The sequence below is a fragment of the Myotis lucifugus genome, unplaced genomic scaffold, assembly GCF_000147115.1.
Source record: "Myotis lucifugus unplaced genomic scaffold, Myoluc2.0 scaffold_15, whole genome shotgun sequence".
In the NCBI taxonomy this organism is placed as follows: Eukaryota; Metazoa; Chordata; class Mammalia; order Chiroptera; family Vespertilionidae; genus Myotis; species Myotis lucifugus.
The window spans coordinates 2,559,241-2,575,743 of record NW_005871063.1 but is presented as its reverse complement, the minus strand read 5'-3'; the positions used below and the strand labels follow the sequence as shown (position 1 = coordinate 2,575,743).

Below are 16,503 nucleotides of genomic sequence, written 5' to 3'. Positions count from 1 at the left end.
AACATCCCGATTATAGTAAAAAAAAAAAAAAAAAAAAGAAGTCCAGATTGTCTTTTCAAAGGTAACAAATAATAAAATTTGGATGTTTGAAGAAATTCTAAAGATCACAAAGACATTATGGTTTATAAACATCCAAAGGGTAGAAATATTTAAACAGATTCACATACAAACCCAGAAGAAAATAAATTATGAAAGCTCAATTATCTTCATTCCCCTGAAGAAGTTATACATGATAACTCACTGAAATCGTGATTTCTCTGATAATTATGATTTCTTTAATTATCATGGTTGAGTGAATCAAAGAATAAGACAAGATCTCAAACACTACCTGCTGATTATATCCAAAACAAAGATGAAATCATCATATTTGAATATAGACAAATCAGTTCCAAGCAAGTAGGTCTTTACTTTTAGCTGAACATCCTGTAAAAAAAAAGAAATGTTTTCAAGTAAATGCACTATATTGAAAATAAGTTTTTAGAACTATTTATTCTATAGTTACACATTAAAATGAGACAGGAATACATACTTAATAGATAAAGAATATATATCTAGACCTTAGGGTGATATCACAGAGACAATTCCATAAACATAAGATATAATACAGTAATAGTAATGATCATCACTATTTTACATACAAGATAAGAATTATATCCTCATACAGAATATGAAAAATATGCAAGATAAGAATTATATCCTCATACAGAATATGAAAAATCATCATTATTTATAGGCTAGAACCCCCAAAATAATCTATTCAAAAATTATTAGAATGAATAAGACAACTATTGAAGTGATTATATATAATATATAAAAATTTGATAGTTTTCATGTATACCTGCTGTAATACTTTAAAGTGGAGATTCCATTTAAAATAGATATTAAAATATACTTAGAAATAACTTTAATAATAAATATCATACCTATAAGAAAAACTAGCACTCTAGTGAGAAATACAAGAAATTTCAATAAATTGAAAGTCAAGGAATAGGAAGGTGACTAAATAATGTTAAGATGTCAATTTGTCCAAATTAATGTAGAGGCTCAATGAAATTCTAATTCAAATCAACATCAAAACTTGTCTTCCAAATATTCTAAAATTCACTGGAAATAATAAACAGGCAATAACTGCTTTTAAAAAAATAAACTTTGAAAAGATGGAATGAAAGTTATGAGCAATGTTGGAGGACTTGTACTATCTGAATTCCTGTATTAAATATATTAAAAACTTTTTTTAAAAGAATGCTAACAATATACAGAGAAATCAATGTAATAGAACAAATAACTCAGAAATAGTGCTAATATATACACTAGAGCTTAATAAACAGCAGTAAAATTCACTGTTCTGATTATTTACGTTGTTTCAATCATTATGATTAGAACCTTACATATGCATAATTGTTAATCCTAGGACAGCACTGTTGAGCAAGCATATATTATCCCCCTAAGAGGAGAAACTTAAGAATACCAAGAACCTACAACCAAGATTACTCTACCCAGCAAAGCTATCATGTAGAATTGAAGGTCAGATAAAGAGCTTCACAGACAAGAAAAAGCTAAAGGAGTTCATCACCACCAAACCAGGATTATATGAAATGCTGAAGGATATTCTTTAAGAAGAAGAAAAAAGTAAAGATAAAATCTATGAACAATAAAGTGATAACAAATAAATACCTATCTACAAGTGAACCTAAAAATTAAGTCAGAATAAACTGGTGAATATAATAGAAGCAGGGGCATAGAAAGGGAGTGAACTGACAATTCTTGCAGGGAAGGGGGTGTGGGGGGTGCGGGAAGAGATTGGACAAAAATCTTACACCTATGGATGAGGACAATGGCAGGGGGTAAGGGCATTGGGTGGGGTGGGAACCAGGTGGGGGGTATGGGGGGAAAAAAAGAGGAACATCTGTAATAATCTGAACAATAAAGATTTATTAATTTAAAAAAAAGAAATCATAAAAAAAAGAGGAGAAACTTAAGTGAATGACAAAGCTAAGATTTGAATCCAGGTCTATCTGCCTTCAAAGTCTCCTTTTTTCCCTGTACCTTGCTACAAAGAAGAGTAACAAATAAAGAGGGAAGAAAAAGATTATCCAGCAAGTAGCAAAGGAAAAACTAACTAGACTGGGAGCCTAGGGGAGAACCGTCCTCTCTTTATATCAAAAGAAATATGAAATGTATTAAATAAATGTTTCAGATGTTTTAGAAGGATTAAAAATTAATACAATAAAGGAAAAATATAATCTGAGTACCTATTAAGTATTCTAGGCAGTATTCTAGGTATTGCGATACTGCAAATAATCCAAAGTTTAGATAAATATATTTATAATTACCAGATGAATATTTATCTAAGCTTTACAAAGGAAAGAACATTTTAAGAATAAATGTATCATAAATCACAAAAAACAGAGGTCAATAGTTTGACCTCTTAAAAATCTTAACTATCTGCATATTGAAACTATAAGTGAAAACAAATAAAGTATATACAAAGGATTACTCATTTCTTGCATAATTTATTTAGGACCTATGAACAAAAAACATAACTAAAAATTCACAAATCAACAATTAATAGATTTTTAAATGTTCACGTTCTCTAATAATTAGAGAAGTAGGAATTAAAACTCTAATAAATATAAACAAATTCAATTGCTATATTAAAAATAAAGTCCCTCTCTTGAAAAAAGTTTTTTACACTTATGGGACACAAAACTAAAACCTAATCCAAAAATATTTAAAATAAGGGGATGGTCAAAGATTTACCAGGAAAATGTGACAAAATAAAATAGCAATGGTAATAATAAGACAAATTAGAATTCATATCAAAATGCCTTAGAACAAAAGAGCTATTTTTATAAATTAAATGATGGGACTTATGTACAAAGAAGTTAAGTGGCTTTTACATTGCAGCATCAATCAACATAGCATCCAAGTATAAAAAAATAAAAGCTGCCCTGACCGGTTTGGCTCAATGGATAGAGCGTCAGCCTGCGGACTGAAGGGTCCCGGGTTTGATAGTCAAGGGCATGTACCTTGGTTGTGGGCACATCCCCAGTAGGGGGTGTGCAGGAGGCAGCTGATCAATGTTTCTCTCTCATCGATGTTTCTAGCTCTCTATCCCTCTCCCTTCCTCTCTGTGAAAAATCAATAAAATATATTTTTAAAAAAATAAATAAAAAATAAAAGCTATTAGAAATAAAAGAAAAGCCTGACAAAACAATAGTCATTCTGGTAAATTAAAATTCCTTCCTCAGAACTGCAAAAACCAAGAAAAAAAACAACAAAAAAATTTAGGATATAGATTAAAATAATCTATATATATAAAAGCCTAAGTGACCAGCTGACTAGCTGACAGTTATGATGTGCAATGACCACCAGGGGGCAGACACTCAACACAGGAGCAAAAACCACAGGCATGGACACATGGAACAGACTGATGAATCTCAGAGGGAAGGGGGAAAGGGGAGGGTGGGAAGAGATTAACCAAAGATCTTATATGCATACTAGAGCAGTGGTCGCCAACCTTTCGAACCTCATGGACCACCAGTGGTCTGCGGACCACCAATTGGCGACTGCTGTACTAGAGGCCCAGATTCATGCACCGGTGGGGTCCCTCAGCCTGGCCTGCGGGGATTGTGTTAAAACCTGCTTGGTGCAGGGATTTGTGCACCGGTGGGGTCCTTCAGCCTGGCCTGTGCAGATTGGGCTGAAACTGGCTCTCTGACATCCCCCAAGGGGTCCCAGGTGTGAGAGGGTGCAGGCCAGGCCGAGGGACCCCCCACCAGTGCATGAATCCATGCACCGGGCCTCTAGTATAATTAATAATAAGCTTTCTTTAAATACATATAGGATCTAGTTACCAACAAAAAGAAGAAATAAAGAGTTATTTTTCAAATGCCCAAAGAATAATTTTACAAGTGGGTGGCATACTAAAATGTGAAGAAAACTCAAATTCACAAGAAGTAGAAATATTGTAACCTCTACAAAAAACACAAAACAAAACTAATAAGCATTTAAAAAATGTCATTTCTCACATGTCAAATATTTAAAGATGAAAAAGAAAATCTTGGAAAACCAAAACTTTCATATGGCTAGGTTTGTATGTCCATGAGGTCAAGGACCATGGGTTCACACCATGTTCTCAAACCCACGAACAGAGTCTTCCACATAGTATAATTGATTCAGTCTTTTTTTTTTGGGGGGTGGGGGGTCAAAATGCATAGGAAATTTGCCATAAAATTCTAAAAAGTTTCATATGAAAAATCAAAATGATTATGCTTTTGAGTTTAGTTTTATGTCAGAAAGGTTAATCTTCTTATGTTTTTCAATCATTTATCATTATCTCTATATTTATGATGAATGTCTACAAATTGTCACATGACCACTTGTGCTTTGCAATTTGGGATTTCAGAAGTTAGAAATGTATTATGATATGTATAGCATATATTATATAACACCCCGTGTGGGGTCTGGGCAGTATACCAAGATAAAACACATTAATATTCCCACAACATATGAATGTTCACTCTAATGCAGCGGTTCTCAACCTTTGGGTCACGACCCCTTTGGCGGTCAAACGACCCTTTCACAGGGGTCGCCTAAGACCATCCTGCATATCAGATATTTACATTACGATTCATAACAGTAGCAACATTACAGTTATGAAGTACCAATGAAAATAATTTTATGGTTGGGTCACAACATGAGGAACTGTATTTAAAGGGCCAGAAGGTTGAGAACCACTGCTCTAATGGGATAAATAAATAATATAAAAAGCTTAATGATAATACTGGTCAGGTTCCACCAAACTAATTCAATTCAGGTCAGGTTTTGCCTGCTAAATATGTTTTAAAAAATTGTTTTTCAGAGCTTTTGCTTTTCTTCAATTGCATTGAGTCTTGTGACTTCAATTTAAAAAATACTCAATGAAGTCCTGTTCTAGAACTATTTGAGAATTAGGGCTAGTGATGCAAAAGAAACTTCAGAGTGATGGAGATGAAGACATTCTAAAGCTTGAAACCTACAACACAATAACCTGTACTCAAAAGCATGATGACTTTTATTAAACTGGCCAAATGTTTAAATAAGAATAGCTTTAGAAACTGTATATTAATAGATTTTTCTATATCAGGAATGACATCAGGTTGCCTGACTGAACGGAAACTGGCTATGTTAAATGCCAGGTCAATATCTCAAAGTACAATGAACTACCAGAAAATCTATAAATTCTATAATTTCAACTAAGCATAATTAGAGTCTATTAGGACACTAAATAAAAAAACAACTCATATTTGACTCAGGGAAAATACAGAACTTGAAGCTCTTACAACTATCATATGAGTATACTTTAAATAATAAATTAAAAATTCAAATAGCATATCCAATGTAAATTTATCAAAAGTTGGAAGAGCACTAAATTATAGCTGCTTTGTGATTCTTGAGAAAATTTATGTTTCAGTATATATAGGGTGGGGCAAAAGTAGGTCTAAGTTGTTAAAAATAATACAATAATAAATAATAATACTAGAATAAACTCTATTTTATGCACTCATAACTGTAAGCCTACATTTGCCCCACCCTGTATTTGCCTAAATAATTTTTCAAAAGAAATCCTGCAAAAGATTGTCAAACTAAAAATCAGCCTCATTAGGAAACTAAAAAATACACTTTAAGAGACCAGCTCTACAGTCTTCTAAGCTTCAAAGAAATAAAAACTTTAAAAAATTATACACTTTTATCTATGAAATAACAAACTTTAACAAATTAACAAATTTAATATCTGATAACAATAATTGAACTACTAAACTGCAAAAGAAACACTGAAGAAGATATAGATTTAGCAATAAACATGTAAGATTCCCTCAAGGCACAAAAATCATTGAATTAGAAAAAAGTTCTTCATTCTATATTAGATTCCAACCCAAGTACATCACCTATTTAGGTATCCTTTTAATTTAGTTCAAAATTAATAGAAAAGGAAAGAAAACACAAATAAATAAAATAAAAATAAACAGTATCTCAATAAAAAAAGCAATTTCTTTAAGAAAACATACATTTCCAAGGAACACTAAAAGCAATTATGCAATTAAGGAAAAGAGAAATATTTCTAATGGAGATTTTTAAATTAAAAAACTTTTTCTACTGCCATGTATAATAAAATAGAACTGTCAACTAAATTATAAAAATTAAATTAAATGATTGACTTATTCCAAAGAAAAACTAAATATGATTAAATATGCAATAAATACAATACAGAAAATTTCTAAAACAACTTTGACATAAAGATTTCTATAGCTTTTGTAAAAAAAATTTTTTTAAACCAAACCTGCCATATTCGTGTAAGTCCATGTTCTAATTTCTTTTTAATGTAGCCACGATCAAAATTAGTTTCTTCAGTGCTCATATTACTCCCTTCTGAAAATAAAAAATGGTTTATGTTTTTTTATTTGCTCAGTAACATTTTTGTTAAAAAAAAATCTCATTTGGGTTCTCATATATTGTAAGCCTATATAAATATAGAAAATATGTTCAATATTTATACAACCGAAACAATGTCAAAAAATAGTTATTAGTGTTAAATCTATTTGTTAAGATAGATAAACTTAGAAGCTGAAATGTTAAGTACTTTACACCTAAGACCACTTAGCTCATTTGTGATTGGAGCTGGGATTGCAAGTTGAGGAGTGTGATCCCAGACACCAAGTTCTCAATGACCCAGATACTCCCTAATACCAAGGCACTGCAGAACCAATTAGCCCCATTATGAATTAATCTGCATATTAACAAGATTACAGATTGCAGAACCACTCATATAGTGAGGTAATGATACAAACATTTATAATTTTCAGAATAATTTTATCCACTCCAGATCAATAATCTAACAATGTCCAATTCAACATCTAAGATCAAAGATCTGCTTCAAACAAATTTTCCCCTAAAAGCAACTGAAAATACACATTTATATTAAAAAGATTCTGCCTTGGTGAGAATGAACTGTGCAGAATAACAAAACTGTGACGTTATCATCTCATCTGGGCTAGCAGGGTGTCCACTAGTAACCAACAAAAGGCCTTTCATGAGCCAGACCCCAGATGCATGCCTAATATACCTTTGACCACTCCCACAGCTTAAGCCTTATTATCTGTAAGGTCTGGCTACTAGGGGCCCAGCAGCTCAGGGCGGTGCACCTAAAGACAGCTTCGGAGTTTCATTTAGAATGGGAAAGTGTCCCGATACCAGTGGAGTCGCAGGAGCTACAGCAGATGAACTCTCGAGACCCTTTCAGTTCTATGAAGTTCTGTAAAGAATAAATCTCAAACTACTGAATCCTAACATTTTATTCCTTAATGTGAATATGAAAGGGATGCTTTCAGATGAACAAGTGACTTTTTAGAATCCGAGATACGGTCAGCTGACTGCCAGGCTAATCAGAGTCCTGGACAGTCTTAATAATACACATTAGGGTCAAGCAATTTCAACAAAGAGGATGAATTAGTATATTAAGACTCAGAGTTTTAAGTTTTGACTCTATACCTCATGAAAACACACACATGTAAACATATAGTTGCCACTTGAACACAAGGGTTATTGCAGTCGAAAAATTCAGATATAATTTTGACTCTCCAAGTTTTAACTACTAATAGCCTACTGTTGAACAGACGCCTTAGTGATGACATAAGTTGACTAAAACATAGTTTGTATGTTGTATGTATTACATACTGTATTCTTACAATAAAGAGAAATGTAATTAAGAAAATCATAAGGAAGAGAACATACATTTACAGTACGATATCATTTATTGAAAAATATCCGTGTATAAGTGGACCCAGGCAGTTCAAACCCATGTTGTTCAAGGATCAACTATACATGTAAACTATTAGGTGTTGCCATGCTGAATATATATGTATACATAGTCCCCTAAACTCTTCTCTTACATCTAAGTATGTGTTAATTTTGTTCCAAACTTCTCCTTTGGTCTCTCCTTAATAATGTTGTAGAAAAGGGAAAAGAGGTGCTGAAATGTCTTAACAGTTTCCACATCTAGAAAAAAAACAAAGGTTGCCAAAACAGGATATAACTTGTAGAAAATTGGTATCCTGGAATTCCCTAAGTAAACTGATATTTTTTTAAGGACTATGCACATTTCATTATTACTTCTTGATCCATTTTCTTTGATGATATTAACAACAAACAGTGTAAGCACTTTATATTTTCTCTAAGTTTTACAGCAGGCCCTGACCGGTTTAGCTCATTTAAAGTATCCTCAGATATGCCAAGGCTGTGGATTCACTCCCGGTCAGGACACATACAAGAATTAAATCACCCAATGAATACATAAATAAGTGGAACAACAAATCTATGTCTCTCTCTCTCTCTCTCTCTCTCTCTCTCTCTCTCAAAACAATAAATTAATAATTAATAAATAATAAATTTTACCCTATGGGACTTTTTGTTTTGTTTTTTAACCTACTATTTTAAGGAGCAAACTGAGACTGGAGAAGATGATGTAATTTCTTTATGCTCTCAGTTTTAGTAAATGGCAGGAAAAATTTTGAAACCAAGTATCTGATTACAAAGCTCATTCATTGCGCCAAGATAGCACAGGGATAAGAGTTTAGGAATTGGTTATAAACAGACTGATCAAGAACCTTGGGTCAGTACTCACACCTTTTCTCTGTTTTCTCTTTTCTTTCCTTCATCCCCCATTCCAACAATATTTCTAAGAGGATGAAAATCCTTCCATAGAATTTTCCTCTTACTTTTTGCTATCTATATTTATGAGCTTCTCATGAGTCAAGACAAATATTAAACTTACATTTTCTATACTACCAAAATCATATGTTTAATCAAGCAATAAGATTTGGTGTTCCTCCACCCACCCAACAACAAAAATCAATCACCTCAGAAATTAGGAATTCCTAAAATAACTTGATAGACTACCTACATTAAATTGTATCCTATCTAATAAAAGAGAAACATGGTAATTAGCTGTACGGCCGCTACCCTTCCTATTGGCTAATCACTGAGATATGCAAATTAACTGCCAACCAAGATGGCGGCCCGCAGCCAGGCAGCTGACACGAACAGGGAGGCTTGCTTTCTCCAGTGACGGAGGAAGCCAGGTTCCCCACCTGCCTTGCCGGCCTCTCAGCTGCTCTCTAAGAAACATTGTAACAAATATAGAAGCTAAACAAAACCCCAGAAACCTGTATTCAGTCAGCCAGGCTTCAGCCAGCAGGACCGCAACATTGTTTCAAATACAGAAGGTAAACAAAGGCCAGAAACCTGTTTTCAGCAGCCGAGGTCTCATAGCTGGAGCCGAGCCTCAGAGCTAAAGCTGGCCCAGAATAAAAAAGAAAAAGAAAAAAAGGACAGGTTGGGAGCTTCAGTCATCCGCCAGCCTGAAAACGGCCCTCAGCCCCTCACCCAGGCTGGCCAGGCACCCCCAGTGGGGACCCCCACCCTGAAGGGGGTGTGACCAGCTGCAAACAGCCCTCAGCCCCTCACCCAGACTGGCCAGGCACCCCAGTGGGACCCCCACCCCTGATCCAGGACACCCTTCAGGGCAAAACCAGCCAGCCCCCACCCGTGCACCAGGCCTCTATCCTATATAGTAAAAGGGTAATATTCCTTCCAGCACCGGGATCAGCCGAGCCACGAGGCCTCCTGGCACCGGATCAGCGTGACAGGGGGCAGCGCCCAAACCCCCTGATCTGCCCGGCTCTGTGTGTGACAGGGGGCGGTGCCCCAACTCCCCTATCGGCCCTACTCTGTGAGTGACGGGGGGAGCTCCCCAACCCCCTGATCGCCCTGCAGCTCTGTGTGTGACAGGGTGCGGTGCCCCAACCCCCTATTGGCCCTGCTCTGTGAGTGACAGGGGGGAGCTCCTCAACCCCCTGATCTGCCCGGCTCTGTGTGTGATAGGGGGCAGTGCCCCAACTCCCCTATCGGCCCTACTCTGTGAGTGACGGGGGGAGCTCCCCAAACCCCTGATCGCCCTGCGGCTCTGTGTGTGACAGGGTACGGCACCCCAACCCCGCCCCCATCGGCCCTGCCCCGAGTGTGACAGTGGCGGCGCCCCAACCCCCTGATCCGCCCTGCTCTGTGGGTGATAGAGGGCGGTGCCCAAACTCCCCTATTGGCCCTGCTCTGTGAGTGACAGGGGGGAGCGCCTCAACCCCGATGGGCCCTGCTCTGTGAGTGACAGGGGGGAGCTCCCCAACCCCGATTGCCCTGCGGCTCTGTGTATGACAGGGTACGGAGCCCCAACCCCCTGATGGGCCCTGCTCTGTGCGTGACAGGGGGCAGCACCCCAACCCCCTGATCGGCCCTGCTCTGTGCGTGACAAGGGGTGGCGCCGCAACTCCCTATCAACCCTGCCTTGAGTGTGACAGGGGGTGGTGCCCCAACCCCCCAATCGGCCCTACCCTGAGCGTGACTAGGGGTGGCATCGCAACCTCCCGATCCGCCCTGCTCTGTGCATGACAGGGGGCGGCGCCCCAACTCCCCAATCGGCCCTGCTCTGAGCCCAACCAAGGGCTGCACCTAGGGATTGGGCCTGCCCTCTGCCACCCAGGAGCGGGCCTAAGCCAGCAGGTCATTATCTCCTGAGTGGTCCCAGACTGCGAGAGGGCACAGAGGCTGGGCTGAGCGACCCCCCCTCCCCCCCCCAGTGCACAAATTTTTGTGCACCGGGCCTCTAGTGTAATATAAAAAACTAGTGCACTATAATTTATTTTGCCCCTATTAAAAAATGCTGATAAAATCATTTACTTTTTAAAGTTTTTTTAAAATTTAATCTTAGTTATTATTCAAGCATAATCACTTAAGATATATAACTATACAAATAAAGTAATTTAAATATAATACTATAATTTCTCAAAGATTTGTTCTTTATTTATCTGACTATTGCACATTTAAAGTTGGATTTTCCATTTAAAGACAAACATTTTAAAAATAATTTTTAATGAAAATTTTAATTTCTGCTATATTTTCAGGAAGAAAAGTATCAGTATTATTGTTAAGTCATAGAATGTAGCTTTATTAGTATAATTTGAAAATTAGCAAAATAGAGTTAAAACTGAACATTTAGCATTAATTTTATAGTAAATTTGGACAGATCAATGTCTTATCTAGTTTACAACTAAATATATATATATATCCTTTAAAGCCCTTTCTTAATAATTCAGTCCTATAGCTATTAGCACATATCCCTGGAAACTGGTACTATTTGTCACTTAAGAAGTCCTTTAGCCCAGTTAATTCCCAAAGGTAAAGGAGCTTTCATAGTAGCTGAATCACTTTCTTTGGTAAACATTTAACATATGTTCACTATAGTCCCTGGAATTCTAAAAGAATGCTGTTCCTTTTCTTTCACCTTGCTCCAGAAATATGGCATAGTTACAATGTAATTTTTTAAAAAATCAAAGTAATTTCCTACCAGAAGCAGAAGTGGTATCCTCATTATCATGTTTTTCATGCCATTCCATAGTCCTATAATAGCTGAGCATAACTTCCCACAGTGCTTTGCACAGGTCAGCAAGGCATGGAATATAGCTGTCTGATGTAATGTGCTGAAGAAAATGAGAAGAGTCAACTTTCAAATTATTACATCTACTTTAACACAAAGTAAATCAAAATAAACTGTTATGTTATTAATAAAATTTATTCAAGAATTAGACATGATTAAGAAAATTTCTTCCATTGGCATATATAAAGAGAAAGTTCAATGGAAAGAAAATATTGTTCAAGTAATTCTTATTTCAACATAGCTGTATAATCAGAGAATCAGAGTATAAAAATTATTGAATTGACAAGTGTTCTCAAAGGTGGCAATGTAAACTTTCCCAAATGTATTTTTTCAAAGACCTGGTTCTGAGCATGCAAACACAGCTTTATATTCATCCTTGGAGCCGAGTAACAACTTAAAAAAAGAGGTCAGATTTACAATTCAATCACTGCATTTGTATAAATTAAGCAAATACCTTTGACAATCTCTAAATTCTCTAAATAACATATAGATATTTCCATATCTGACAATAACATTTCCATTATGTGGTCCCAAATCTTCTCCCTAATAAAAAGACATGAATGTTTCCCACTCTATGCTTTATAAAAGCATCAGTTGTCATTCTGCCTTTTTCCCCCTGCAGGTAGAATGATGTCTCCATTCTATTTTGCAGGCTTCCTATCTGTTATAATGCAGCATTTGCACCATCATTTGAGATTTTGTAGCATTTCTTCAGTTTGTAATCAGCCCACCACCACTAATCATGCTGACAGAACACCAAAAGGTTAAGACTCTGGTGTATGCCCTCCAAGGTAAATAGCAAGGAGAAATAAGCTATATATAGCAAGTACAGGTACAGTGTGATTGATGCTCAGGATATCACAGCTGGTAGTGATCCTCTCCCTTTCAAAAGTTTTTTTAATCTCCATAATGACCTTTCCCTCCTCTAAACTCACCTAGCAATTAATAAAAATACTAACTTGTATGACTCACTATACTTTTGTGTAAGCATAGTGAATCTCTGAAACTCAACTAGGAAGTAGTAAAATAAAGAAATTGTTAAGCTCTGGAGTCAGATTGCCTCAGTGGGGTTTATGCCAAGAATGGTAATTCAATCTTATAAAATCTGTTAATATAATTTGCCATATTAATCGGTCTAAAGAAAACTTCTGACAAAAGTCAACAGCCATTACTAATAACAACTCATCAGAAAATAAAAATGATAGATATTTCCTTAAATGAGGAAACTCGATAAGGCAAACCCACTGTGGTCAGAACAAGACAAAAATGTCCTCTATCTCCACTAATATTTAACAATGTACTAAAGGTACTACCAGTGCAATTAGACTAAAGAAAACAATTAGAAGCAAAAGAATAGGAAAAGAAAAAATACAACAATTTCTATCTGCACATGACCTAATAATACTGAAAATCCCTAGAAAATCAATTATATAGCTAACTCAAACAATAAAAATATCCAGCAAGGTAGCAGGATATATTTATCATGCAAGCAAATAGCATTCATATACACAAATAATAACCATTTAGAAGATACACTGAATGAGAAACCTCCATTTACAATAACAAAAAATAAAAAATGTTTAGAAATAAGCTTAACAAGAAATGATCCAAACTCTATAAAGAAAGCTGAAAGACATAAAGTAGATTTGAAAATAGAAAGATATTCCTTATTCTTGGTTGTGATGTCTCAACATCATCAAGATGTCAGTTCTGCCTGAGATAATATTGAATTTCCTGAGATATAAATTAAAAAGTCCAGAAATAGATCCAACCTCATATAAAAATATAGCATATAATAAAGATAGCACGTCACTTCACTTAGGTGAAGATAGTCTTTTCATAAATAGTGTTGGGACAACTGCAATAAGACCAATGTAAACTAAACTATAATGATACTAATTCTCACCCATAAGGTTGGTAAACATTGTAAAGATGACCACTGACAAAGATTCTGTCCTTGACCAAACTCTAGCCAGGCTCCTCTGAGCCCTCTTCTCTATTAGGCCTCAACCTTGGTCTATAAAGATTTGAACAAAATACGAATATAGTCTTCTAACAAACAGCTCAGGAGGCATCCCTAGGATGCCTCTAGTCCCTTTAAACTGCCTGCCTGAGAAAATTCAAGGCTGCCAAAAGAATGTACTATTTGTTCCAGCTAACACGGGAAGATAGGGCCCCTGTCCTCCAGCCTTGGAGGGTGGGAGCCTAACTTCAATAAGCCCCAGTTAGCAAAACCCAGTTGGTTTCACATGGACCAACCACCCCTTCCAGCTTTTTGTAATTTTTTGCTTCCTTGACTCTACTGAGCCTCCACTCACTCACTCACTCACTCACTCCCTATTCCCTCATTCTCTCTTTAAAATGCCCAGTCACCTCAGTACAAATGGAACTTGAGTTCTGCCAGACTCTTTTCCTTACTCCAATAATATAGTACTGACTAAAATCTGTTCTTATCGCTTCTCAGCCTTTTGGCTAAGATCAAGTGTAGTAAAATCTGTTCTTACCACTTTAATTAGTATGTGTCCAGCTTTGTTTATCTTTGATAACATATATACTCTGTTGGCAAGGCTGTGAAAAACATAGGTACTGTCATTCATATATTGCTGGTGTGAATGCAAAATGGTACAACTCTATGGAGGAGAATTTGGCACTAACAAAACTACGTAATTTCCCTTCAACCCAACAATCCCACTTCTAGGAATTAACCCTTAAGATGTATCTTAAACAATGTGAAAATATATAACATGAAGTTACTCATTACAAGAATATGTGTAATTGCAAAATATTTGAATCGATCTAAATGTCCAAATATAAGAGACTGGTCAAATAAACTATCATTCATATACAAAAGAGCACTGTACAACTGTGAAAAATAATTATAAACAGACACATGCATTTTCTTACATTTTATAATTTAAAAAATCCCTTTCATATGACATATATCCATGAAAGGGAATTTTTAAAAATTTTTATATATATGTATGTAATGAGAAACAGAAAAAATTTAATGCACATAGCTTCTTATCATCACTAAAAGAAACAGGGAAAATAAGCAACAAAGCATTAAAGTTAGTGACCTACAAGAGGTGGAGTGAGGTGAAATGGAACGAACATGGGAAGGAGTGACACTTCTCTGAGTCTACAAATTGGATGTAGGTACCTATTTACAGAAGAATTAGAATGGCTATCCAGATTTACAAATAGCTTGCAGAGAGCAATATAAAATATTTTTGCATAGTTATGCCATAAATTTGGGGTAATTTTTATCTTTACTTTTCACATCTATTTTTATAATTACTAACGTTACAATAAACCAGTCTTGAATTTTTTCCCTTGGTTTATCTTTACCATACAATTACACCTAATATATCTCTTACATAACATACATGCAATACACCGATACTAATGAGGAAGAAGCTAAAAGCAGAAGGCAAAGAAAAGCAGAAATCACAAATAAGCCTGGTCACGGTGGCTCAGTGGTTGAGCGTCAACCTATGAAACAGGAGGTCATGGTTTGATTCCAGGTCAGGGAACATGCCTGGGTTGTGGGCTCGATCCCCAGTAGGGGGCTTGCAAGGAGGCAGCTGGTCAATGATTCTCTCTCATCACTGATGTTTCTATCTCTTTCTCCTTCTCCTTTCCTCTCTGAAATCAACAAAAATATATAGTTCTTAAAAATCACAAATAAGTTCTGGGCTGCAACTCAGCAATCATTTCACCTGAATAAAGGTATGCTTCTATTAAGTCAATTTTTTAACTTTCATAAACTCAACTTTGCATAAATTTATATTTATAGCATGTAAACAAATATAATCTAATTATATCCCAACAGACTTTCTGGTAGATAAAAGGAAGGCATGCACTCCATAGGCACTCACTAGTTCCAGAATACATTAGAAACATCCTAACCATATGTTGTCTTCCTCTCATGCCATTGTTCATGGTATTTCCTCTCTACCCATGGACCTAGCTACATACATTGGGCTTGTTGAAATCCAAGACCAAATTCAAATGTTGTAGAATCCTCTAAACAGTAAGATAGTTTTGACTTCCTTAGATTCCTTAAAGAACTATGTTGATACCACTTTATGTTGTTTGACCTTTTCTTATTCTACCTCTGATCATAATTAATGTGATCTTTCTATGTTATAAGCTCTTTAAAGCCTTATTTATCCTTGCTGAGCTGAACTGATTACTTGACTAACAAGAGCTAAGTAATGACAACTTAGCAAGTCAAAGTGCTAAGAAAATGGAGTCTTTCTTCTAGCATTCATGAAATGGTAACAGACTAGCTTATTAGTGTGCAAGCAGGATAAAATTTCAGACTCCAAAAGTTCTTCACAATCCAGAGAGTAAATGGCAGGGAAAAATGAAGAGATGGATAAACTTCCCTTCATTATTTTTTGATCATTAAATTTTGAATATTAAAAATTGCCATAAACTACTTTTAATATTTCTTAAACATTTAGAAATCAATACATAATAACAAAATTAGTTGGGTGCTACATATATGTGATAATAAACCTGATATTTGAATTCTTAGAGTGTTCTGAAACTGACCTGGTAAAGCACTCAAGTAAATAATATTATTCCTTTAATTAAAAAGGTTTCTCTCTTTGACCAAATGTTCAAATTTGTAGCCTCCAGTAAGAAAGGAAAGGTACTCACCTATCCAACCAAATTAACCTCAACAGTTAATGAACTGTCCCAGTTTAACTGCCTTCACATCCTAACTATGCCTGAATGATATACAAATTATTTTTGATATGCTACTTTCTGGTATCTGATAAGCTATTAAATACAAAATAACCATCATGTGTACAGAGAGAGGGATAAAAGCAGACACTACTGATGAGGAGTGTAAATTGAAACACACTTTCTAGAGGGCAATTTTGGAAACACACCAAAAGCCTTAAAAATGTAAAGCCTGACAACACAATTTTATTTCTTGTTATTTATCCTAATGAAATAACTAA

General features: G+C 35.6%; 1 protein-coding gene and 1 pseudogene across 10 annotated transcripts in view; one reads left to right on the top strand and one right to left on the bottom strand.

The window, feature by feature from the left end:
* Positions 1–16,503, bottom strand: part of VPS50 (VPS50, EARP/GARPII complex subunit) — a 125,666-nt gene that overhangs the window by 57,454 nt on the left and 51,709 nt on the right. For all 10 annotated transcript variants that reach the window (XR_002828278.1, XR_002828279.1, XM_006084955.3 and 7 more), the window contains 3 exons: positions 11,438–11,570; positions 6,323–6,411; positions 329–423 (listed from right to left, as the gene is read on the bottom strand). Coding sequence is in view for 8 of the 10 variants with exons in the window: in XM_006084955.3 (XP_006085017.1) it covers positions 329–423; positions 6,323–6,411; positions 11,438–11,570 (317 nt within the window). In the remaining 2 variants the exon portion in view is untranslated. The remainder of the gene's footprint in view (positions 1–328; positions 424–6,322; positions 6,412–11,437; positions 11,571–16,503) is intronic.
* LOC111825177 lies at positions 13,980–14,160 on the top strand (annotated as a pseudogene).